Source organism: Triticum dicoccoides, chromosome 3A (assembly GCF_002162155.2).
Source record: "Triticum dicoccoides isolate Atlit2015 ecotype Zavitan chromosome 3A, WEW_v2.0, whole genome shotgun sequence".
Taxonomy (NCBI): Eukaryota; Viridiplantae; Streptophyta; class Magnoliopsida; order Poales; family Poaceae; genus Triticum; species Triticum dicoccoides.
In genome coordinates this window covers 112,604,142-112,630,648 of record NC_041384.1, presented here as the reverse complement: position 1 = coordinate 112,630,648, position 26,507 = coordinate 112,604,142, and the positions used below count along the sequence as shown (strand labels likewise).

The 26,507-nt window shown below is 49.0% G+C and overlaps 3 protein-coding genes across 4 annotated transcripts; 2 read left to right on the top strand and 1 right to left on the bottom strand.

Annotated features, from left to right (window-relative positions):
• LOC119267459 (nuclear pore complex protein NUP35-like) lies at positions 1-5,583 on the bottom strand. Its single transcript, XM_037548845.1, has 3 exons — positions 4,979-5,583; positions 1,404-1,515; positions 1-493 (listed from the first exon to the last, which is right to left on the bottom strand). The coding sequence occupies exons 1-3, from the start codon at positions 5,503-5,505 to the stop codon at positions 170-172; spliced, it is 963 nt and encodes a 320-aa protein (XP_037404742.1). The 5' UTR covers positions 5,506-5,583; the 3' UTR covers positions 1-169.
• A 114-nt stretch (positions 5,584-5,697) lies between these two features.
• Positions 5,698-11,471, top strand: LOC119267460 (thioredoxin-related transmembrane protein 2-like). The gene is made up of 11 exons (XM_037548846.1): positions 5,698-5,952; positions 6,058-6,102; positions 6,428-6,484; positions 6,656-6,725; positions 7,893-7,934; positions 8,899-8,972; positions 9,135-9,205; positions 9,789-9,874; positions 10,041-10,141; positions 11,041-11,102; positions 11,187-11,471. Exons 1-10 carry the CDS (start codon positions 5,743-5,745, stop codon positions 11,098-11,100), a joined length of 816 nt encoding a protein of 271 aa, XP_037404743.1. The 5' UTR covers positions 5,698-5,742; the 3' UTR covers positions 11,101-11,102; positions 11,187-11,471.
• Positions 11,471-19,225, top strand: LOC119267458 (homeobox-leucine zipper protein HOX29-like). 2 transcript variants are annotated; one of them, XM_037548843.1, is made up of 16 exons: positions 11,471-15,315; positions 15,436-15,545; positions 15,687-15,777; positions 15,875-15,970; positions 16,090-16,203; positions 16,298-16,381; positions 16,468-16,623; positions 16,717-16,791; positions 16,895-17,001; positions 17,096-17,288; positions 17,368-17,553; positions 17,645-17,722; positions 17,869-18,003; positions 18,091-18,410; positions 18,500-18,608; positions 18,706-19,225. In XM_037548843.1, exons 1-16 carry the CDS (start codon positions 14,938-14,940, stop codon positions 19,021-19,023), a joined length of 2,550 nt encoding a protein of 849 aa, XP_037404740.1. In that variant the 5' UTR covers positions 11,471-14,937; the 3' UTR covers positions 19,024-19,225. The 2 variants fall into 2 exon arrangements, with proteins under 2 accessions (XP_037404740.1, XP_037404741.1); XM_037548844.1 differs by lacking the exon at positions 15,436-15,545 and having other exon boundaries at positions 11,539-11,561.
• Positions 19,226-26,507: the final 7,282 nt, after the last annotated feature.

Genomic DNA, 26,507 nt, shown 5'->3' with positions numbered 1-26,507 from the left:
TTAGGCCGGAATCATTAAATTTCAAACACGCACGACGAATAGCACAGACATTGAACGAAAACGAACAGCAGGAAAACATATGTTATGGCAAATAACATCTACCATTGATCCCCACTTTGCCGTAATATCACCAACAAAATTCTTCCACAATCAGATTAGCCAACAGAATTTAGAGGCCAAACATAACGTCCATGACCTTGGACAGGACCGATTTCGCGGGCGAAGCGATGGCTCCGGACGCCCCGCGGTTGCTCTCGTTGCCGTTTTGCATGGGATTGCTCGGCAAAGGTGCCAACGCGTTCCTGGTGGCGAAACCGCTCGGCGCCACAGCTTGTGACGGAAATGGAACCGACATGCCACCGTTGTAGGTGTCGTCGGTGTTTTCATTCAGATACGGTCGCTGCCATGGATCCACTTGCTTCACCCCAATGATAAGAACACTGTTTAGCTGCTGGCCGTGCTTGGCCAGCGCTTTCTGCGCATCATGACGGCTCTGAAACATACAAAAGGAAATACAAATCAGCTATGAAACTGACCCACAACCAACAAGGGGCGGAACGGGGGTCTTAAAGTGGAATTTTGCATACTTCTACTAACTGTACATGTTTCAACTAGAGTACATTAGCAAGGCCCCACATAAAATAATTGATGGTAGGCAAAGCTTAGCACATCAAGGCACTGTGTCATAGTAAAGGACAATCAAACTACAGGGCAAAATTGGCCATTGTGTCCATCACCACTTCATATGATATGCTGATATAGTAGAGTAGGTGCACAGACCACAGAAGGAATTGTTTTGTCACTTTGCTTCAGTCTTCATTTTATTTTCATTTCAGAAACAAATGCATAAGCTAGCAAAGATTTGGTGTATTTAACTGCTTCTGTGATTTTGAATTTCCTTAACTGCTACTGTCATTTTGATACACCCATATGTTTCAGACTATCTAAAGTCGTTAAAGATTCTGAAAACACTGACACTGCATGTATCTATCTTGTGACAAAATTTCAAATGCAAACTCGATATGTAGCTCAATAAACACAAATGACAAATACAGTGCTGGCACTGGTAATGGGCCAAAAATTCACAGCCCAACTTGAATGAAATACTACTGACAGCTGGATTTGTAATTTTTTGTTTCTAGATTTGAGATTGGAATTTGGATTTCAAAACATGACATAGTTGACACATGTTGTGTCTCTGTCTTCAAATTTTCTTGAATTTTTTATGACTTTTGGAGTGGTATTTGCAGACAGAGTACCGGAGCACTCAAGTTTTTGAGGATACACCCTCACATGCAATGATATTAGAAGTATTACTTTCAGGCTAATATTTTCATTATGAGTAGGGAAAAATAGAGATCTTTTATAAGTATCAATGCTCAAACAATTCAGTACAAGTTTACCTGATACAAGATATGCATCCAGTTCGCATCCCTCGGACCAGGAACTTGTCTCAAGACTAACCCACATTTCTCAAATTCTCTCAGTACAAAGTTGGTATCAACCGGCAGAAAACTGGCAGAAACAAGGCAAGGAGCATGATCAGACACAGAATATATAAGCACATTTTAATCAGGACAGGAAAATTAATTAATGAACTAGATTATGCATTGGAGAATATCTGCTTCAAACAACATAGCTTAAGAAAATATATATTCAAGTACAACAATAATAATCATGTCTTTACATCGGAAGCTGAAAAGATGAGAGGGGTATAACTGGGACCGTGGGGATGCAATCTTATTGATATGTTCAAGGGACATCTCCATATGCAACGAGAGCATAGGTAGGTGTATCCAGATGTTATGTCTGACTCTATGTTTTTAAAGCGGTAAAGCGAAGCGAGGCGCTGGGGGGGCGCCTCACTGCTTAAGCGGTAAAGCATAAAGCGAGGCGACGCTTTAGACTGATCTGAAGCTAATGGGCAGTAGGAATTTAGGATAGATAACCATAGTAAGATACTGATTTATAGACACAACAAACTAGACTAAAGTACTGAATAGTAAGAGGAGGGGAGGAGCTGCAGCCGGAGAGGAGGAGGGGGAGGAGTTGTGGCCGGAGAGGAGGAAGCTGGTCCAGATCTGGAGAGGGGGCTGCTGCTAGAGGAGAGAGGAGAGAGCCAGAGGAGTGGTGGGGGAGGAGCAGGAGCTGCACGTTTTGGTCCCTCTTTTCCCTCCTCTTACTATTCACATGTGAGCCCAGTTTCCCGCCCTTTTGTTCCTGCCCAGACCAGCTTTCCCGCCTAAAAACTGTGTTCCCCTGCCTGGCATGTCTAAAGCGTCCTGTATGTGCTAAAGCGCCCTCCAGGACGCCTAAGCGGACGTTTCAGGGCATGGCCAACGCGCCACCGTGGACGGCTGCCCCAGCACTTGACATCACTCTAATCCGTCCACGTAGGCACAACCAGTAGCTTGCAGATCAAAGCGTGATCCTGCAGAGGAAGTAGCCTCCTAGTGACAAAAGCAAGAGAGAGAGGGCAAAAGCGATAGACGGTGTGAGCTAGCTCCTCCTTATGCATGTAAAGTAAGGTAAAAAGCAAGGCTGTATACGTTATACATGGGCTTGATGGGGCAGCTCTATGCATTGAGTGTTTGAGAAACTAAATGATGCCCCATCTATCTTTACTTAGGTGGAAGAGCTGAGGCATTAGGAAGGTGATGCCTCCTTTGTACATGCCCTCAGACGCTCTAAACTCTAAAGCGGACGCCTTAGACACAGAGCTAAAGCGACTTGGACGCCTTGAGCCTCGAGGGCGCTCTGACGTTAAGCGACGCTTTAGCGACGCTTTACAAACAGAGGTCTGACTATATACTATAGTGCATCATCCAACGTCTAGATGCAGAACTTACATAAGGTTCCTAAAACTATTTATTGCTAGATTACCAGCTGTTCTCATTGCTTAACCTCCTAAAGTAAGGCGAGGTGGCAAGGCTACGCCTTAGACATAGAAGGAACAGAGCAATCAAGCAGTTTAGCACGCACGAATATATTGCAAGGAAAAATAAGGAAGACCAAGAGATGGGCCACTACCTATGCACTTCCCTGTGGCCCAAAAGCCCATCTAGTAGACTCCTCCTGTGACCTAATTCCACTATCCTCACTCCCTACTACCTCATCACAGCCGCCACACACCTTCTGCTCTCTTTCCTTACTGTAGCAGTACACAACCCTAAAACTCCTCACCGCAGCATCCCTTCTTCCTCAACAGCAGAGTAGATCTGGCAAGGGAAGGCGACGGTGGAAGCAGGCGCATGAAGGGATGCTCGCCGGAGTGTTGGGGGATGGTGGGGTTATCGTCTTCAAGCCCCAGAAGCGGTCACAACGATGATGCAGCGAGAAACAGGCGCTAGCAGAGACCTCTGACGACAGTGGACCTTTCACTGAAGCAGTCGTACGTTTAATGTCTAATAAAGTGGGGCGGACACCGGATGCCTTACCATCCTGGGGCGCCTCAGCTACCACCTACTTTCAGATAAGCTAAGTTTCCACCAAATGTAGGTATCTGTATGACAGGGGCACAAATGATATTATGAGAAAGCATAGAAAACCATCATTCTTAGGCAGAAATAAATCCATCGAATATGGACATTAAATCACTCCCACTCACACAAGGTCGCAGAACGGTACACATAGCGAATAATAAGCTATCACAAAACCAACAAGTGTGCAAGGGTAGTACCAAATCGTAAATATACCGAGTAACTATATAATACAGAGAACATGTGCTAATCAGGAAATGCAGTCCATAGCCCAATACACATGTGAAATAACAAGAGAACTGTAACACTTTCTCATCAGACACAGCCGGGCATGGTTGTTTTGTAACAATTGGTATGTAAAACTTGAAAACGAATAGCTCTTTGACTATAAACGCCACAAAATCTGTGACAAATTTCATCAATCACAAATACTAAGAGATTTCCACAAGGTCAGCACTCAGCACATCGATGGCTCGAACCACCAAAATATAGTTTGGTCCAGAAAATTAGCGGAACTGAATTGGTTAATGTGTTCACAAGTTCGGTGATTTGGTCAGAGTCAGCAATAGCATAATAATGTGGTACTATGTCCCAAAATTATCATTCTTAGGCTAATGATCTTCCAAATTTCAACATGTTAACGATTGGACTTTGGGCCTCGGCTCTCCATCGTTCTTTTACATAGTACGATTGTTATTTGGACGTTGCTTCAAGCATTAAGCTGGAGAAATGAATGCAAATAATCATTTTAAGCAGTCTCTTGTTTTCAGCTAAGGTCATATAGCTAATCTTGGTATAAAAACACAATTATATCACAGTATGTTGAAACTGCATCAGCGAATCGGCACATGGTTCTTTTTTATCACATACAAGACATACATGATTCCCATTTTTTTGTACACTGATCCACTTCAGTCACATACCAATCAGTTAATGTGTTTACAAGTTTGGTGATTTGGTCAGAGTCAGCAATAGCATAACGGTACCATGTCCGAAAATTATCATTCTTAGGCTAATGGAGGACCTCCCAAATTCAACTTGTTAACAATTGGACTTCTGGCCTCAGTTGTACATCACTCTTTTACATGGTAACTTGATGGGTATTTTGATGTTGCTTCAAGCATGAATGTCAACAATCATTTTCAGCAGTCTATTGTTTTCAGCTAAGATCATATAGCTAATCTTGGTATAAAAAACATAATTACAGATTTAAAAGGGCACAGTATTTCAAAACTGCATCGGTGAAACACCACATGGCTCTGTCTCATGCCATACAACTCCTACAGGTGTACCTCATACAAGATATACTGGATTCCCAATTTATTGTGCACTGATCCGCTTCAGTCACTTACCAATCACTTAAACAACAACCCTTACCTCTAATTGCAACAAAACCTATGCATAGACATACACGACTATATGAATCGAACACCACAAATTTCCACCAGAAATCTAGTGCATTCTTCGTATCGGGGTAAGCAAGAGGAGAGGCGACATACCCAAAAACGGTGACCCATTCCTCCTCGTCGACCCGGCCAGTGGAGAGCACCGAATCCCTCGGCATCTCCGGGCGCGCGACCTCCCTGGGCGGCGGCAGCGTGATCAGCGCCACCTGCTGCTGCTGCTGCTGCGGCTGCTGTGCGGAGGCCGTCCCCGGGGACTGCTGCTGATGCACGACTCCGTCGACCGGGGAACCATCCCTCGCCTTCTCCTCCCTCGAGGGGGACCACCACGCCGCCGGGGAGGGGGAGCCGTCGGAGCGTTGCGGGGTGGAGAAGAGGCCCCCGCGAGGGGGAGGAGGCGAAGGGGACATGGCTGCCTGCGGAGGCGTGTAGGGCGGCGGCGAGGGGGAGTGGCGGGACAGGTCATCGAGGGAGAGCAGCGGGGGAGGCGGCGGCGGGGTGGAGGCCTGGGCCTCGCGGCGCACGGACGCCGGGGGCATGCGGAAGGACGAGGATATCGGGGACGAGAGGTCCCGCAGGAACGGCGACTGGTGCCGCCGGTGGTCCGGCCTGGTGGCGCTCATCGCGGCGGCGAGGAGCAGGAGGAGAGAAACCCTAGTGACGCGACCGACTGTCAGACTGTGGCTTTGGGTTTATCGAACCAAAAAAAAAAAACACGACGCGAGCGAAGGTGTAAGCAACGGCAGCTCACCGACCGGTGGGCCCCGCGACTGGTGGGGCCCACTTGAGGGTTGTTAGTAAGCGGGTTTACAGTGGAAGGCGTAACTGTTTCCGGTGTCAAAAAAGTTCGAACAGGCAAAATGGAGGTTGCGACGGCGACGGAGGCGTCGGCGCCGGCGGCGAGCGGCGGGGCGAGCAGGCGGGGCCACCCGTTCCCGTGGCTCGACGTGGCCATCTCGGAGCCCTACTACTTCCTCCACCTCATCGCCTTCTTCTCCTACTTCGCGGCCCGCACCACGGCGCCCGCGGCCGAGGACGACCCCGAGCTCCACAGCCGCCTCATCCGACGGGTGAGATCCCGCGGCCCCCGAGTCTAGATCCGGATCGCGCCGCCCCGCCGGTCCTTGAACTGTTTTGGCTCACGCGGATCGGCGTCTGTGCCTGTGTTTCTGCAGGAGATCCAGGCGGTGCTCGTGTTCCTGGTGCTCTTCACAGTGAAGGTACGGTATCTAATGACCACCACTAGTGTTTCAGAGTAAAGGTTTCCTTGTGCCGTAATGGAATTTGACAATTCGACTGGTTGGAGCACTAAGCTGCGTGTGAAATAGAGCTGGAAATGTACAGTTTCCACGCGATGCTAACCTGACCATAGTGCCACTATGTGCTATGAATCTATGATGCCCAGCAGTCATGATTTTAGCGATTTTCTGTATTTGCATTTGGGGTCAGTTAGGTCCCAGACGCAGGTCTCTCAAAAGCACTACTATGATTTGTATGAAAAATGAAGCTTGTAATTTGCTGACCAAATAAGTTGATGCTTAACAGATTGTGAAGGAGGAACACTGGGAAACATTCATCGCTGATTCATTGCTCTATGCAAAGGTGTGTTCATATGGAATGGCTGTGTTCTCTTACTTTGTTATCATGATCTCTGGTTTTTATATAACTTCTAGGCAAGGGCAAGCCAGGATACTAAAAATCATCGCTGTTCCTTACTACAGTTGATATTGCTGAATATCTTGATGCTCCTTATGTTCTTGTTTTGCTTTGCAGGGCCTCTTGTTGGTTGTTACTTTTGTTATCGATTATTGGTTGACCGTTGGCTACTTACTGGGATTTATTGGTATGCTTTTGTTTTTCTTCGGGTTTTATTGGTGTGCATTCTTATGAAGAGCAAAGTAAAATAACTATCGTGTTTTATATCACCACCCTGACAATACATTCAAGTTTTTGAGCACTTAATAGAGAATTTTCTTCCTGTCTGAATCTCCTACAGTGTTCATTCTGTGGTTAATATTTGTATTCATGCAATGCTAAATTTTATGCTGTATTAGACTCATCTCAATCATTTTCCAACATAACTTGTAGGCTATATCAGTTGATGTAGCAGTCGCTTAGTTTGATCGATGTTATGATGTAACCTTTGTACCCTTCAACTTTGTCCTGCATACTGAATCTGTCTATTAGTCTATTACTTACACTGCATCCCTGATCATCAAACACCCATCCAAGTTTGCAAAACAAAGCTGTAGCCATGAGATTAGTAGCACCAGACTATAAAAGACTATGAATGAATTAATAGTCAATAACTGCAATTGTTAAATTGTAGTTTTACTCAGTCAGTAATGAAAAAAAGATCACTCACTGTTTCCTACCGGAGCACTGAGGAGGAATATAAGTTATGCAGCAAGTGTCAGTTGCTACTTGCAATGTAATTTTAGCCCAAGCTCTTATCAGATTATCCATCCCTTGCTTGTAGCATAACATCGAGGCATAGAAATAGTACTCCTGATCAGGATCATATTCTGCAGGCAGGATGTGAACAATTTGATTTCCTTGTTATGTACCATGGCAAGACACTCCCAGGCCAGCAAGATCCGCATTGACTAGCTCTGATATGAGTTACATACCATGTTGCAATGCTGATGCCAGTGGCATTGCAGCAGTCACTACAGCAGAGCATCAAGTGTATTTTTGTGTGTCAAGTTATGAGCCATTATGCTAGTCATAGTAGGAAAGCATTGATACTGCCAAGGAGAAATATATCTGATATGGGGCACACTGGTTGTCGATTGCCTACTTGCTCCTCTTAGATTTCCTGATTTATTTAAGTCTTGATGCTTCTTAATATTCCAATTTCAAGATGTATTCAAATCATACCATGAATCCTATCCGAAGTTTTTCTTGGCAGTAAAGTTTGAGATATGCTTTGGATACAATTTTCATGCTAATCTAAACTGCTTCATTCGCCCATTTTAACCGTTGCTTACGTTTAGTTTTTCATTTGCAGTTATATATGCTATGGCTCAACAGCCACCTTATGATGGCCTAGGTACGTTTTACAATTATATTTTGAGTCATTTAATCATGGAAGTTATGTATAGTGTTGTCCCCCTCAAAAGAAAAGAAAAAAAATCTGTGTCGGCAAACTGTATTCCTAAAGTAAGATGATATTCCTTCAATTTTTATTCGTATCTTTTGTCTGCACCATTGATGTGATTATTCCGCTTCTTGGTAAGTAAACTTTAATCGATGCTTACCATGTCCCATTAGCTACTCATAGTTGCAAACCCGGTTCTGTCAGGTATATCCTATGCGGGGCACATTGGTTGTGGCTTGCCTACTTGAGAATCATCTGTCATAGCTAACGAGTGGATGACTTGTGATTGAGTTTTGAGACCAGGGGATGACATTATAGATAAATAGGCAATTGATGTGGCCTTTTTTGTTCCCACTTGTCTCAAAGACAGGAGTTTGGAACCCAGAATCACACTGGTATACTAGTACATGTTGTAGGATAACCCCAGTTCCTGAATTGCCACAACGTGGGCATTCTTCTTACTTCTTAGCGAGAATTATTGCAGCTGGAATTGTGAGGCCTATTCACTAATTAGCCTAAAAGGCCTTAATCTGAAATTGGTAAAGTGGATCATCTAAAAAAGTTAATTTAGCTGGGGATTACCAATATTGCAAACCTGGAAAAAATGCATGACAGAAGGTTTTGAGCCGGATCAAGATCATGAGTTGAATAAATTATGCTCACAAATTGGTTTCTAGCTTAACAATTTCGATCCTTTTACTATGCGTGAGTACCACTTTTCCTTAGGCACACCCATATGTACATCCAATTGCTAAAAACGTGGCACTGTAGAATCATATTCTTCTGTTAAGTGATAATACTGAATTAGTATTACACATACTCGCATTATTCATATTGATTTTATACTAATTTCAAACATCACCACACTTCTCTCTTAATTCGGAGATGAGATAAGATGTTCATTTTTTTTACTTAGGTCATTTAAATCATTTGACCCCGTTGCAACTGGAAAGCCTGCTAACTGAAGAGCCAACAACACGATTTTGGCTGGTAATTTCCTGTACTTATTTTTTTACTACATTTGCATTTCACTTTTGTGGTAGACTTCTGATAACATATATTTCAATCCCATATTATATGTTACTGCCTTCAGTGAGTAGGATCCTATTCAGAATTTGCTCATTGTTCGATTTGTTATTTAAATTTTAACAGGTTGAGTTCCGGACTTCCTTTTTAACACCATGTATACAAGCAAGCAGTGTCATGCCTGAACTCTCTAACATGTAAGTTATTTGGAGTTTCTTTTACTCCTTTTACAATTATTTTTGCACTTCTGAGCTCTGTATTTGTACAATAAGTCTCAAAACTCTCCAGTAAAATAGACTCTTTCCGTCATTATATTTGACAGTTTGCAGTAATTTACAATCTAGGGCTACTAGAGTTAGGTATTAGCTGGGCATTACTTGAGAGAGTTTGAGGTTGAGTCTTAGCTGGAAGCACAAGATATTCTTGTCATTTAGCTTTGCAGCCTCATGCCATTTGCATTACTTTGCTTCTGAAATACACTATTTTATTTTACTTCTTTTTTTGAAATGGATATACGCTATTTTACTGATTAGCGAGCTTATGTTTTCACAGTCAATATTAGTATGATTAGTCATTAGTGTAATAATCTATCAAATAGCTTTAGCTTGTTCTGAGCACAATATAAGTACTCCCTCCGTTCACTTTTGTAAGTCATTTCAGAAAACTCAAAATGGCTGTTTTGTACATTGTCTGAAATGTCTTCAAGGTCTTATAAAAGTGAACAGAGGGAGTAGTATTTTCCATATATTGGATCACGTTCTGATGATTCTTTTAATGCAGATACTCCAACAAGAACATTTCTTTTGGATTAGTTGATCTTGGGCATTTTCCAAATGCTGCAGCGAGGTTTGGAATATCCATGTGGGGTAAATCTTTAATTTTACTTCTGCCATCTATGCTCTTTTTTTCTTGGTTTGGATGGTCTACATTTCAGTCCTACATAATCGATGGACTCCTTACTGGATCTTGTTCAGAATGTGCTCAAGTCTTTCTTCCCACGAGGGTTACATTCTCTGTTGATTTCATTGACAGATCATCTTCCCACTTATATACTGTTTGACAAGGCGACCGAAGTTGCTCGGCTCCCAGAAATTGGAAACGGAACAAAAGTATTCGTGCCAAAAGTTACCAAGGTTAGTTTTCATCACTTCCATATTTTTATTATGACTTATGACTGAAATAAGTTCATCATCTCCCCCTTTTCGTGTACAGACTAATATGATATATCTTTGGAATATTATCTGTTCGAACAAACTGTCTTGTAGCAAGAGAATCAATAATGTTGTTATTTTCACAACTGGAGGAATAGCCAGAAACAAGTTACTTCTAGGCATATAGCCAAATCAAGTTTTGACATTAAGAATTAGGAATATGGTTGCTTTGTCTAAAGAGCTTCATTATTCTACTTCTGTACCTAATTTTGATTTGGCTGGTTATTCCAGTTGTGGGAAACCGGTAACCCCAGTTCCTGAAAAGAAAAAGGAAACAAATATAGTTGAGACAACCTAGTGAGGGTGGCGGACCTAAAACGAGGCCTACAGATACTAGCCCCTAGGGCATTTTCAGACAACCATGAGCTTCCTGCCTGGTCCCGAACTTGAACACAGGTGGGCTTGCATGTACTCACGCACCTCGCTGACTGAGCAACACTCTCCAGTTCTCTACCTCCCTGTTAAAGAAAAGGGTGGAAGTGAAATAGTTGAGATATGGCCGACCTAAAAAAGCTGTGAAACCTGATGATATGTGGTGCAATATGACACCACAGTCTCCTTTCGTTTTAGTTCCGACAAAATATCAGGGCTGGCTATCTGGCATTGTGCCTCAATCAAAGCACTGATTACCGAGATGTTAACACATCAAAGCTGCATCAATGATAGAGCTCCTGAAACTTCAGTTAGCTACACTGTCTTCCTCACTGACCTTATTGTCAAATTCAACTATATCAAGCATTAATGATGAGCTTCAACTATGTGGTATTGCTTTTGGGAGAGATGTATGATATAGTGATATTATGCCTATACCTTTCTTGCAGAAGCTTCTCTGCCAGCACTTTGATCTTGACAGGCGACTGATTGAATTCCTGTCTACCTAGTTGTAAGTCAGCCAGATATGACTTTCACTGTCCTTTTCATTTCACCATCTAGAGAACACCTGTCAACTGAATTCATCCTGTCGTAGGATCCATTGTCTATCCCAGGTGTGTCAAATTGAAGGTGACAATTCGGACAAGATAAATGGACCAGACAGTTGTGTGGAAGCGATTACTTCAAGGGGGGCATCTTCAAGCTTGTTTTATTCGATGGGTTTGGTCGCACCCATCCAATCCAAGGCCAGTATACTTTGTGGCGACAAATATGTTTTCGCATCTTACTAGTTACTACGACCTGTCACTTCTTGAATTCTGGAATGTTACTGCCCCTGTATAGATCTTGTAATGATTCGCCGACTATGCTTTCCACTGCAGTATCCAGACACCATTCGTTTCCAAAGTGCAGTGTGTCTCGGAATTTGTTTGGATCTCGGTGCCTTTTCCAAGCGGTAATGGCCTGCACGGTAGGCCATCCTGTCCCCCCTTAAACCCCGTTCCATTATCTGCCACATGCCCGATGCTTTTCCATGTGAATTCACATCTTAAATATGTGCTTAGTGCTCTCCTTGATAATCTTGATTGAAAAAATATAAAACTCAAAGCATTGCATTTGGCCACCGCCATTGGTAAGTGGGGGAAAAGTGGGATTTTGGTGGCATTGTTAACAAAAGCTGACTGCCCAGTGAGAGGAGGGATTGGTGGTGGGTTTAGAATAAGTCTGCTGGTTATTCAAAAGAAGGGGCGATGGGCTGATAAGATCACCAAAAAAATATTAGTTTTGCAAATCTGGGGAGGCCAAAGAGGACCATGGATGGGTGATTAGCTTAGAATAACACAAAAGGTGTGCATATCCAGGCCATGACACGTCAGACCCAGGTTAGGTGTTGGTAGTGGGATAGGACAAGCCCTAGCTTTTTAGCTTTGGCCGTTTTTAATACAAAAAATATATGTTTTCATATGTTTGCAGCAGAGTATCTCCTCTCCTCAGAGTGGAAAAGGAAGCATGGAGTATCTCCTTTTGAGTTTTGATATGAGGTAAAGTGTGGTCTTGGCAGGTGCCATGTGGACCAGTACTCAATAGTGGTTGGCTTGGAGCTGTCAAGCTGATAGCCTGCAACCCCCCTTTGTGGCTACCTGCATTAATACGATATCATTGCAGTGTAATGCAGATGGGAACTAGAGATCTATAACTTGTAGTGTGGATTCATTTAAATGACCAAACAAAAACCTAAACTGATATGTTTCTAGGCCCTTCTGATTGCGCATTCCTACAAAATTTCTATGAGGTGGCTCAATCTATGTGGAATATGATGAGAAATTTGAACTTGCTAGGCTAGATCTCTAGGAAACAATTTTTGTGCGCTGTTAGAGCAAACATCTTTCGAGGTCAATAGTGTTGTTTGTATTCTTATAGAATTGCGCTGCATTGCCACTCCTATATAGTTGCCATGTTTTTCTTCTTCGATTTCCCACATTTCAGAGTGGCAATGGTTTTGGTTCTAGAGAAAATGGACATAAATAGCAAATTTGTCAGTGTCCATACTACGTACTGGTTACATTTTTTATGTGTATAAATCCTGCATTCCAAATAGGCTCATACCATCCTGAGGATGGTAATTTGCTCCCAAATACTGCAGGGACGAGGAGAAACCCATCTAGCATGTCTGCAAAATCATAAAATAAAACCTCACTCATGAAATTCGCCTGCAAATTCATGAAGGTAGACCCACCTGGAAAATAGGATCATATAAGACCCATTTTAAGAAAGTATCACATGCAGAATCGGAGCTCCTCAGTTGTAAAAAAGAAGAGAGAAAACAGTACTTCGAGCTATGCCAGAATTTTATTATCTACCTAAAGAGTCATGAAGTGAAGCATTTAACGGAAATTCTGCATAGTGAATATGCCCACGCATTTTTCACAATTAATAAAAAATTGCCCGGGTGTTTGACGAGTGCCTGAAGCCTTGTGAAGAGGTAGTAGTAGTAGTAGTAGTGGTAAAAGACATGGTGTTTGAAATGATCGCTGCCCGTTCTGGAACCGCGAGACCAGGATGGAGCAAAGCAGTAAAAAAGAAAGAGGCGGTAAAAAGAAGCGTTGCAAAGAAAGAAAGGGAAAGCCTGGGCGGATTTTCACCGACGCCGTGGTGTGTTGCTGAGATATACTGACACGGAATCTGTATGGGGCGGATGGGAGTCCAAGATGCGCAACGCCGGCTTTAATCAGGCTCCAATTGCCGAGGAAAATCCGCTTTCCCGCGCACACACAACCCGACCCGTTACGTGTTTTACTACTATACCAAAGGAGATGAGATGAAAGCCTCTCTGCCCCCCGTCTCCAATCTCGAGGAAAATTCTCTGGCTCTGATCAGGTACCGCTGCTTTGCTCTTTGGAGCAGCCTCCTGCTCTCTTGCTTTGCCTTCAGAAACGGCTATCAGATCATCGAAGGAAAATCGAAATAGCACTAAAATCGCACACAATTGTTAGAGACCTTGAACGCTGAAGAAATCTGGATTCATTTCTGGACCGCCGAAGGGATGTATATTTTTTGTTTTTGTTTTGTTTTCTAGAGGAGTTTTGAGTGTTTCTATGGAAGAGGGATCAGGGGAGAGATGCGGCACGCCCAAGAGGGCCATATAATTAGCGAACTTACGCAAACCCACGAGGAATATCCGCGGGCGATCTCCAGGATCGAGAGCTCACGCCCTGGCTCAGGGGGAATGTCTCTTGAGCATAGCGCTCGCGGAAATATTGAAAGGAGGAGGGCAGCAGGGAAAAGATAAAGGAAAAGGGATTCCTTTAGCCATCGCTGCTGCTGAATTTTCCAGTTGTTTTCTCTGTCTGTGCGTGGCGCGCGCGACAAAGGAAAAAGATGCAGCTTGTATTCTACCGATAGAAAAACAGGTAAAGAAGAAAAAAAGATAAGTAAAGCCTCGAATCTGCTAAAGCATGTGCGGAAAGCTTCCAGTTAGTTGCGTCCGCAAACTAGTGTGTAGTGGTCCGTTGTTTTTTTTTTTTAAAGTTAAACTACGGTACTGATTCTAACTGGGAATGTGCACAGCACACTCTGATGATCGGGTATTTCTGATAATCCTCGCTAGCTCCAAATAGCTTCTGAATTTTAATTACTGACAAAAGTAATGTGTGTAGCATGTTTGGATGGGTAGTTTCGCCGGATTCTATGGGTGCTGGACTGTTTTTTTGTCTGTAAAATTTATGCGAAATTCGAGTGAAATCCCTGCATCCTGAATGGTTTACTGTTGTTGGCGGAGGACACGAAAAATGCCGGAATCGGATTGGATGAGCCGGCACGGAGTTGAAGTGTTTTCTTTCTTTCTTTTCTGCAAAATCCCTGCGCTCTGAAGACGGATGGTTTAACTGCTGCTGTAGGTGGGGGAGATGAGATGAACAAAAACTATGGCGGACGGCCGGGAATGGGTTGGATGAGGCCGCACGGAGCTTTCCTTTTCGAAATTTAATAGCACGCGCGCGCGGTTGGTTCGATCGGTCGACCGAGTTTTTTTTCCTTTTGCTTCTGCCTTCTTTAAAGAAGAAGCGACACTACAGCTCGTCGACCCAAAAAGCACGGCCCTCCTTGTGCTTGCCGATGCCCGGCCACTAGCTATCGGAAATTAAGCTAAGCGAGCGGCACCGGCACCGGCGCTCCGGCCATGGCCTCTCGCGCCCTCCCACCTTCCCCATGCTAGCCACATGCCCCACCACCTAGGCCTTCTTCCTCACTCCACTCTACTAGTCCACGTACGTACCCTTCAACCAACGGCTGCAGGGTAGAGAGAGGGATAGGTAGGTAGACACGTACGTACTTGTGGGTAGGTGCCGATGGTGACGGCGCGGGAGGCGAGGGAGGCGGCGGCGGCGGCGGCCATGGACGCGAGCAAGTACGTGCGCTACACGCCGGAGCAGGTGGAGGCGCTGGAGCGGCTCTACTACGAGTGCCCCAAGCCGAGCTCGCTGCGGCGGCAGCAGCTGGTCCGGGAGTGCGCCGTGCTGGCCAGCGTCGACCCCAAGCAGATCAAGGTGTGGTTCCAGAACCGCCGCTGCCGGGAGAAGCAGCGCAAGGAGTCCGGCCGCCTGCAGTCGCTCAACCGCAAGCTCGCCGCCATGAACAAGCTGCTCATGGAGGAGAACGACCGCCTCCAGAAGCAGGTCTCCCACCTCGTCTACGAGAACGGTTACTACTGCCAGCAGACGCACAGCGTACGCCCTCCTCCACCTCCCCCGTCCCCGGCGACGATGATGAGCCCACCTCCCTTGTTGCCGCCGCCGCGAGCTCACGCCTTTACTCCTCCTCCTCCTGTTCTCCCGTTGCCGTTGCAGGCGGGGCTGGCCACCACGGACACGAGCTGCGAGTCGGTCGTCACCAGCGGCCAGCAGAACGGCGTCGTCGTCGTGCCGCCGCCGCCGCCCCGCGATGCCAGCCCTGCTGGGTACGTTACTTGTGTTCGGTCCTTGCAGGAGGCCATGTTCATCTCTTTGCTTTTGTTTTCTTTTCCTATATATGTATAGCAGCCAGCTAGTTTCTGTGTGATGTGTATGCATGGATTTTTAGTACTGCTGGTTTCCTGCAGATTGATGTCCATCGCGGAGGAGACATTAACGGAGTTTCTGTCCAAGGCCACCGGAACCGCCGTCGAGTGGGTCCAAATGCCTGGGATGAAGGTCTCTTTCCTCTCAACTCCCATCAGTTTCCCTCTTTCTGAACTTTCAACTTCTTGCTTGCATGGTGTGCTCAACCAACCATTCGTGTTGTCTGCAGCCTGGTCCGGATTCCATTGGAATCATCGCCATCTCGCATGGCTGCGCGGGTGTTGCTGCGCGAGCTTGCGGCCTCGTAGGCATGGAGCCTGCCAAAGTAAGCTCATTGCTTTCACCTCTTTTTTTTTGGACTATTTCCTTGCTTTCACTCCACTACACCTCCCCGCTTTTAGTTTTGTTAAAATCAAAGAGTGTTCCTGACTGTTGCCGACTCAGGTTGCCGAAATCCTCAAGGATCGGCCACTGTGGCTGCGTGATTGCCGCTCTATGGAGGTAGTAAATGTGCTGCCTGCTGGTAGCAATGGCACGATCGAGCTGCTCTACATGCAGGTAGGAACAGCCTCGTTAACTCTCCCATGAGTCCATGACAGACCTTAGCTGATACCCTGTCATGAACTTCACATCTTTTGCCATCTGTACGCAGCTCTATGCTCCGACGACATTAGCACCAGCTCGTGACTTCTGGTTGATGCGGTACACCTCCATTCTTGATGATGGAAGCCTAGTGGTGAGTTACTGATCATCGACCGTTCATGTCCAATTAGTATCATTGCGTGTTCATGCGTCAGCCACCTGACTGTTTTTGCTCTAAAGGTATGTGAAAGATCACTCAGTACCAAGCAAGGAGGCCCCAGCATGCCCCTTGTGCAGCCTTTTGTTAGAGGTGAGATGCTTCCCAGCGGGTTCTTGATCCGGCCTAGTGATGGTGGAGGTAGCGTGATTCACATCGTTGACCATTTGGACCTGGAGGTAATAACAATTCAGCAACAAATGACAAACTGTTTCTTTATCTAGTTTAACTATCACAGAAAACTAAGCAAGCTACTTTGCGTTCGTGCACAGCCTTGGAGTGTGCCTGAAGTTGTGAGGCCGCTGTATGAATCTTCTGCCATGGTGGCCCAGAAGATGTCGATGGCGGTACTATAACATGGACTATACTCTATTTTTATTGCTCTTGATAACACTTCATGCTTACGCATAAAACATTAATATTTGGAGTAACACAATTTTGCAAATCCAGGCCTTGCGCTATCTCAGACAAGTTGCTCATGAAGATACTCATTCTGTAATCACTGGATGGGGCAGACAGCCTGCAGCCTTGCGGGCTCTGAGCCAAAAGCTCACCAGGTTGGGCTCTTGAACAGCACAGGCAGATTGTAGATGCTCCTTATCATGAATCTGTTTCAGTAAAGAGTGTAACTGATTCCGCACCTGTTTTCAGAGGTTTCAATGAAACTCTTGGCGGGCTTGCTGATGATGGATGGTCCGTGATTGAGAGCGATGGCGTAGATGATGTTTGTATCTCTGTTAATTCATCCCCGAGTAAATTGATGAGTTGCAACGCAACATTCAATGATGGACTGCCCATGGTTAGTACTGGTGTTCTTTGTGCAAAGGCGTCGATGTTGTTGCAGGTTAGTTTCTTTACACACTTCAAGTTTGTTTTCCTGAAAAAGAGTCTGATATTAACATTGGTTCTGATAATGATTGTAGGATGTCTCACCACCATCACTACTGCGGTTTTTGCGGGAGCATCGGTCGCAGTGGGCCGATAGCAGTTTAGATGCATTCTTTGCTTCCGCGCTGAAACCGAATTTCTGCAATTTACCTATGTCTCGTCTTGGAGGATTTAGCGGCCAGGTTATACTTCCATTAGCGCACACGTTTGACCCTGAAGAAGTAAGCTCCTGGTCTTCTGTAAATTTTACAAACCCCTGCCTCATAGTATCCTTCTGCTCCATGTTTTAACTGCGCGATTTATTATCTTCAGTTCTTGGAAGTTATCAAGATAGGAAATGCCAGTAACTATCAAGATACATTGATGCATCGTGATCTTTTCCTGTTGCAGGTGAGTTTTGCTTCTTAATGCCATTTTTTCACTACCTAACCGAACGAGATAACCTGATGCACATATTCTCATCAATTTGCTCATCTGAGCTTTTGGGAAAATAATTTGTCTCCTTTGTAAATTTGTCCTCTGGATTGAATTGGCAGATGTACAACGGGATAGACGAGAACCCCATGGGCACTTGTTCAGAGCTTATCTTTGCACCCATAGACGCATCTTTCAGCGATGATTCTCCGCTGCTGCCCTCCGGTTTCCGCATCATTCCGATCGACTCCCCTCTTGTGAGTAGATTTCACCCAAATATGAGACAACATCTCAGCTTGAGACCGTCAATTTAATTCTCTTCTTGCTGCATGTATGTTTCGCAGGACACGTCTAGCCCAAACTGCACGTTGGACCTCGCGTCCACCCTCGAGGCTGGAACACCCGGAAGCAGGATAGCCGGTCACTCCAGGAGTGGATCGAAGGCTGTCATGACGATCGCGTTTCAGTTTGCCTTCGAGAGCCACCTGCAGGACAGCGTGGCGGCCATGGCGCGGCAGTACATGCGCAGCATCATCTCGTCGGTGCAGAGGATAGCGTTGGCGCTGTCGTCCTCGCACCTCGTGCCGCATGGAAGCTCTCGCCTCCTCCCCCCTGTTACTCCGGAGGCGGCCACGCTCTCCCGATGGATTGTCCAGAGCTACAGGTCTGTAGTCTTGCGGTTATCATGGTATACCAGGGTGTGTTCGGTTAGTTTGTGTTTTGTCCTGATGCTGCTGGGTTGATCGTGTCCAGATTTCACTTCGGCGCCGAGCTCATCAAAGCCGCAGACGCTGGCAGCGGCGAGTCGGCGCTCAAGGCCCTCTGGCACCATACCAGCGCCATCCTATGCTGCTCTCTCAAGGTACTGTTACAGGGTTTTACTCACCTTGAACTGCTTCTTTCAACACTATGGTCTGTTTGTTATCGCTGACTCGATCTATGGTGCTGTGACGGTGCAGGCGATGCCGGTGCTGACGTTCGCGAACCAGTCCGGGCTGGACATGCTGGAGACGACGCTGGCGGCGCTCCGGGAGATGACCATGGACAAGGTGCTGGACTGCGACCAGGGGAGGAAGGGCCTGCTGTGCGCGGACCTGATGGCGAGCGTCGCGGAGCAGGGGTACGCGTGCGTCGAGGGCGGGACGTGCGCGTCGAGCATGGGCCGGCCGGCGTCGTACGGGAAGGCGGTGGCGTGGAAGGTGCTCGACGACGGCGGCGCCGGCGCCGGCGGCGCCCACTGCGTCTGCTTCGCCTTCATGGACTGGTCCTTCGTTTAGTCGAGGGGGCCGATCGTTTGTTGTCGCTGTTGTTGCCAAGTCTCGAGCATCGGACCTGAGTGCGTAGTAACTTCGTGGGACTGTTGGGTGCGCGGTACAATGTTTGGATCGATGGCGGTGTTCTGTACGGATTGATGGTGCGCCGAGATTGGTGATGCTGTTTGCTTGGTCTGTACTACTTACATTTCCTCCTTTTATCTTCTACTCTATCTACAAGCAATGGGTACAACTTAGAAGCGGACGCACATGCTCACACCACCACATGTACCATCATCAGACCATCGTCAGACCATCCGGCGACCGTCGGTTCTATTAGAATTGCACGGTTGTAGAGATGCCTTATCCCGATAGCCAAAGGAGCTAATCACCCGTGTAATAACTCCCTTCCTAAATTCCCCTGGCCGCCGGTGCCGCTCCCTTGCCCTCCGTCGACCCTGCTCCCCTGGCCGGGACCTCGCTGCCTTCGCCTTCCCAGGCTGTTGCCGCCCCCGCCGCGACTGTCGCGCCGCTGCGCTGGGCCGATTTGGCTGAGGACGATGACACCGCTGCCGGCCGCCCCATCGTCCGGCGAGACCTGCCGGCCCGCCGCGTGGCGCCTCGGCCTGGGCTGGTGGCCTCACCGCGGCACGGCTGCCCGTCCTCCCCTTCGGCTTGCCGGCCTCCTCCTCTCCCCCTCCTGCTGACCCCGCGCAAAAGGGCCTCCCTTGGGTCTAGGACCGCTCGCCACCGCCGCGCTCCGGCGTGGGGTGTCGCGGGGCGGTCCGACCTGGGCAGTGCTCGACGCTCTTGGCGCCCCGCCGCGGTCACCGGCCGGCCCGCCGCGTCTTCGCCGGCGGCTGCTTCTTCGGTGGTCGGCCGTCGTTCCCCCTTCCGCCCGTTCATAGCCGCGTTTGGATCCTCCTCGCTCCGGTTCTCCCCCTCCCAGCCCCTCCGCCGCCCTTGGCTCGCCGTGGTACCTAGGTTGACGCCGGCGCCGGCCGCGGTGGTGGCCGCAGCGTCGGGGGAAACCCTAGGTGCTGCCGCCCCGCCCCGCTGGCTGGGCCGCGCCGCTGTGGGCCAGAAGGTGCCTGGGCCTGGCGCTGGGCCCCCACCTGGTGCGGCTACGCCTTCGGGCCAGCCCACTTTGGCGCGTTCCTGGGCCGGTCCGACCGGCCCGGCGATTCGGCCTATTTTTGACGCCGAGCGGTTTCCCCAGGCACCCCATCTCGCCCCCTCCCATCTCTGTTCGAACCCTAGCCCGCGCCCCATCCTCCCTCGCCGCCGGCGACGTCCCCCCTCCCCGCCGTCGCCCCCCGCTGGCATGACCTGGGACTGGCATGACGCGGCCCCGCGGCCCAAACGCCGCGTTGATGAGCGCAGGCCCGACGACGCCCGCGTGGACGACCGATGTGATGACCGGCACAACTCCTCCCGCCCCTCCCCCGACGCCCTCCGTCATGAGGCCGACCTCCGCCGGCAACTCGCTAGCCGCGGTGACCGCCGGTCGCCTCCTCGCGAGACTCGCCGGTCCCCTCCTTGCCGCTCGCCCGGCCGGTCGGACCTCCGGGGCCGGTCCCGTTCGCCGCCTCCCACCTCCGAGTGGCGCGACCAGCGCCGCCTCTCGCCCTCCCCGGTTCGCCGGTGGGACTCCAGTCGATCCCCTGCGCGCTCCGGTCGCCCCCGGTCTCCTGACCGCTCCCAGGCCGCGGCCCGGCAAGGCCCTCCGCCCCCCGCTGCCCAACCTCACCGGTACCAGCCCCCGCGGGCAATGGCGCGGGTCGGGGCCGGCCGGGCGGCAAACGCAAGAAGAAGAGGGGTTTGGGGCGTGCCAATGCCGCAGCCCCAGCCATTGGTTCTTCTCGGGACCTGGCGGCTTCCACCACAACGGCGCTTCTCCCTGATGACCGCATCTCCGACCTCGTCAAGTGCTTCAATTGCGGCCTTTCCGGCCACTCCCAGGTCGCTTGTACTCGTCCCTAGGGTTGCTACCTCTGCTCGGATCCTGACCACCCGGCGATCCTGTGCCCCGACCGCCCGGTGCCGGAGGAGTGTTGGATGTACGGGCATGGGATTGAGGGCCTCGGCTTCTTCCACGTCGAGGTGCCTGACATCCCCTCCCCCTCACCATCGCTCCTGGCGCTTGTCACATGAAGGACGGGGTCGCCTCGCCGGAGATGTTAGAGGAAGAGCTCAACCATCTCTACCACTGCTCCTGGGATTGGCAGGTCACCATGCTCCCCGGAGGCCAGTTCTCGGTTGTGTTCTCCGACACCATCAGCCACGGCTACGGCACCCGCAGCGGAGACATCACTCTAGCCCTTCACGGCCTAGTAGTGGACATCTCCGTGCCGGTGCGGGACCCCCTGGCGGTGGCGGTCTTGGACACTGCTTGGATCCTCATCGGGGGCCTACCCGACATCGCTCGTTCAGAGCGGGTTATTCGGAGCATGTCCCGCATCCTCGGCAAGGTGGTGGTCGTGGACGAGCTATCCCTCCGCAAGGACGAGGAGGTTCGCGTCAAGGTCAAATGCCTCGGCTCATCCAAGCTTCACGCCACGATCCGGGTGTTCTTCAACGATCAGGGTTTTGACCTCCGCATCTCCCCCGAGCCGCCCAACCACATTGGCCGCCCCCACATCCCCGACGACAGCTTCTTGGAGGGTGGGCCAGGCGGAGATGGGGCGGGGGATCGATGCAGTGACCGCGACCCCCGTCACGGACACCGCTTCGGCTCGGAGGAGGACGACGATGACTCCAAGGACAGTCCTCCTCACGACCAGCCCCCCACCCCTGCTAGGAGTGGCGGCGGGACCGGCCGCACCCGCTCCTCGGCCATTACGCCGCCCCCCGACGATGGCCTCGACGCTTCGAACGCCAGCCTTCAAGTCTTCCCCGTCTCATCACCTCGCTCCCCCGTCGGTCAGCTGCTTGATGTCTTCACCAACCTCTCCGTCGAGGCCACCTCGGACCCGCCCCGCTCGGCCGCGCCCATGCTTCCCGCTCCGTTGGTGGGGTCCCCGGGGGCGGTCGTGGCCACCCTGGACCCGACCCCCTCTGACCCGGCCGATGCTGATGCGACGCTATGTTGGAGATATGCCCTAGAGGCAATCATGTATGATGATATTTCCTATGTGTTTATGAATAAAGATAGTCCTTGGACATTATCAATGATGTGTATCAGCAAGTACGTGACTTGTTTGTGGGATTATGCATTGTATGATGACTGTCCTAAAAGGTCCCTAGTCGAAAGGGCTGTGTGGACGCGTAGCCAACTAGACTAGCATATGACACGGGCGATGGCTTGGTCTCACTAGCCATGGAGCATTGGATGCTAACCGGATAATATGGACTTGGACGGATCTGGTCGGATTCGACGTAGTCGGATCCGAGTCGAGATAAGGTCTAAGTCAGACAGACCCAACTATGAGACGCAACGATATGTCATCTGTGAGTCTCTAGTACAATATATGTTCTATGTCCTAAGACCTGAGCTAACGCATGTACTCAGGATGGTGACAGACTTGCTTTGGGCCGACCAAACGCTACTCCGTGACTGGGTAGTTACAAAGGTAGGTTTCAGGCTTGTCCAGACCCATGCTGCGAGACATGGTCGAGCAAGATGAGATTTGCCCCTTCGACCAGGAGAGATATACTCTGGGCCCCTCGTGTGATCCGACCAGGATAAGCATGGCCATGCGACAAGGATTATGAGATAATCCGGATAGTGGTCGGCATCACTGGAACGAGAAAGAGGTCGGGCTACCACAAGGATGACAGACTCGCCTTGAGCTCGACAACATGTATCGTGTGGCAAAAGGAATGGAAGTGTGATGTACAGGTTCACTAACCAGCTTCATAGTCTGCTTGGTGTTCGGCATGCCTTTCTAGAGGCCGCTACCAACCGTGTAGTTCGGAGGTGATCTGAACTGCGACCAAGCCGACTTGAACCTAAGGGGTCACACGCTTAAGGGAAGGAACCTACGAGGTCGGATCCGAGGACACTGGTTGGATGTGATCCAAACTGTATTCGGATTATGGCCGAGTAGACTTATGGGCTTTAGGGTCCGTGCGGGGCCCAAGTGTTGAGCCCGTGACGGATGCCTATATATAGTGGAGGTGTGCACACTCATGCGGTTGATCGCTTTGGCGCTGTCACTAGGGTTTGCATGTGTTGCGAATAGACACCGCACTCGCCGCCGGTTGTGTTACCGGACCTAGCAATCCGCCGCACGACGTTCCTCCTGCACGCGCGGATACCGTTAGAGGCGGTGCACTTGCGCCGCTCTGGCGAACCTGTACGTGGGAACCAACCACCGGTTGTACAAGGGAGATCGGACGAGGAGGAGACGATCCACGTGGACGCGCTACCCCAACTCTTCTTCCGCTACACGGCACTGCACGTCTAGTGGTAACGATCTGTGATCCATCTCCCGTAGCATGTTCTTGGTTGTTCTGCGCGTAGGAATTTTTAATTTGCAGTTGTCGCACCCTATCGTAGATCCCAACACGCTGGAGATGACGCTGCTTTCCTCCCCGCTGCCTGCGGCAGCCAGGACGCAGCCGGGGGTGGAGATCCAGCCTTCCGACGACGATCTGGCTCCGGCGCCGCCAGCTCCTCCGGCTTCCGTGCGGCCTTGCGGCCCGACGCCTTCGGGTCTTTCTCCGATGCTCCTGGACCCCGCTGCCGTAGGGCTGCAGGTGGTGGTGACCACCCCGGTGGCCGCCCCCCCTCCACCCCCCGGACCGCGGCCTACTCCAGGCGGGCTAGGTCGACCTCGTCGCTGGTGACCTCCTCCCGCCGCAGTGCTCGGATCGAGGCGGCCAGGCCGGTTGGCAGCCCTGCTCTACCTATTCCCGAGCAGGCAGTGAAGAAAATATGCCCTAGAGGCAATAATAATGTTATTATTTTATTTCCTTATATCATGATAAATGTTTATTATTCATGCTAGAATTGTATTATCCGGAAACATAATACTTGTGTGAATACATAGACAAACCAAACGTCACTAGTATGCCTCTACTTGACTAGCTCATTAATCAAAGATGGTTATGTTTCCTAACCATAGACATGTGTTGTCATTTGATTAACGGGATCACATTATTAGGAGAATGATGTGATTGACATGACCCATTCCATTAGCTTAGCACCCGATTGTTTAGTATGTTGCTATTGCTTTCTTCATGACTTATACATGTTCCTATGACTATGAGATTATGCAACTCCCATTTGCCGGAGGAACACTTTGTGTGCTACCAAACATCACAACATAACTGGGTGATTATAAAGGAGCTCTACAGGTGTCTCCAAAGGTAAATGTTTGGTTGGCGTATTTCAAGATTAGGATTTGTCACTCCGATTGTCAGAGAGGTATCTCTGGGCCCTCTCGGTAATGCACATCACATAAGCCTTGCAAGCATTGCAACTAATGAGTTAGTTGCGAGATGATGTATTATGAAACGAGTAAAGAGACTTGCCAGTAACAAGATTGAACTAGGTATTGAGATACCGACGATCAAATCTCGGGCAAGTAACATACCGATGACAAAGGGAACAACGTATGTTGTTATGCGGTCTGACCGATAAAGATCTTCGTAAAATATGTAGGAGCCAATATGAGTATCCAGGTTCTGCTATTGGTTATTGACCGGAGACATGTCTCGGTCATGTCTACATTGTTCTCGAACCCGTAGGGTCCACACGCTTAAGGTTTCGATGACAGTTATATTATGAGTTTATGAGTTTTGATGTACCGAAGTTAGTTCGGAGTCCCGGATGTGATCACGGACATAACGAGGAGTCTCGAAATGGTCGAGACATAAAGATTGATATATTGGACGGCTATATTCGGACACCGGAAGTGTTCCGGGTGATTTTGGAGAAAACCGGAGTACCGGAGGGTTACCGGAACCCCCTTGGAAGAAGTAATGGGCCATATGGGCCTTAGTGGAGAAAGAGAAGGGCAACCAGGGTGGGCCGCGCGCCTCCTCCCCCCTGGTCCGAATTGGACTAGGAGAGGGGGGGGGGCGGCGCCCCCCTTTCCTTCTCCTTCCCCACTTCCTTCCCCCTCCTAGTAGGAGTCCTACTCCTACTAGGAGGAGGACTCCTCCTTGGCGCGCCTATAGGGCCGGCCGGCCTCCTCCCCTTGCTCCTTTATATACGGGGGCAGGGGGCACCCCTAGACACACAAGTTGATCCACGTGATCATTTTCTTAGCCGTGTGTGGTGCCCCCTTCCACCATAATCCTCGATAATATTGTAGCGGTGCTTAGGCGAAGCCCTGCGACGGTAGAACATCAAGATCGTCACCACGCCGTCATGCTGACGGAACTCTTCCCCGACACTTTGCTGGATCGGAGTCCGGGGATCGTCATCGAGCTGAACGTGTGCTAAAACTCGGAGGTGTCGTAGTTTCGGTGCTTGATCGGTCGGGCCGTGAAGACGTACGACTACATCAACCGCGTTGTGCTAACGCTTCCGCTGTCGGTCTACAAGGGTACATAGATCACACTCTCCCCTCTCGTTGCTATGCATCACCATGATCTTGCATGTGCGTAGGAATTTTTTTGAAATTACTACGTTCCCCAACAGTGGCATCCGAGCCTAGGTTTTTATGTGTTGATGTTATATGCACGAGTAGAACACAAGTGAGTTGTGGGCGATATAAGTCATACTGCTTACCAGCATGTCATACTTATGTTCGGCGGTATTGTTGGACGAAGCGGCCCGGGCTGACATTACGCGTATGCTTACGCGAGACCGGTTCTCCCGACGTGCTTTGCACAAAGGTGGCTAGCGGGTGTCAGTTTCTCCAACTTTAGTTGAACCGAGTGTGACTACGCCCGGTCCTTGCGAAGGTTAAAACAACACCAACTTGACAAACTATCGTTGTGGTTTTGATGCGTAGGTAAGATTGGTTCTTGCTTAAGCCCGTAGCAGCCACGTAAAACTTGCAACAACAAAGTAGAGGACGTCTAACTTGTTTTTACAACGCATGTTGTGATGTGATATGGTCAAGACATGATGCTAAATTTTATTGTATGAGATGATCATGTTTTGTAACCAAGTTATCGGCAACTGGCAGGAGCCATATGGTTGTCGCTTTATTGTATGCAATGCAATTGCGCTGTAATGCTTTACTTTATCACTAAATGGTAGCGATAGTCGTGGAAGCATAAGATTGGCGAGACGACAACGATGCTACGATGGTGATCAAGGTGTCGCGCCGGTGACGATGGTGATCATGATGGTGCTTCGAAGATGAAGATCACAAGCACAAGATGATGATGGACATATCATATCACTTATATTGATTGCATGTGATGTTTATCTTTTATGCATCTTATCTTGCTTTGATTGACGGTAGCATTTTAAGATGATCTCTCACTAATTATCAAGAAGTGTTCTCCCTGAGTATGCACCATTGCGAAAGTTCTTCGTGCTGAGACACCACGTGATGATCGGGTGTGATAGGCTCTACGTTCAAATACAACGGGTGCAAAACAGT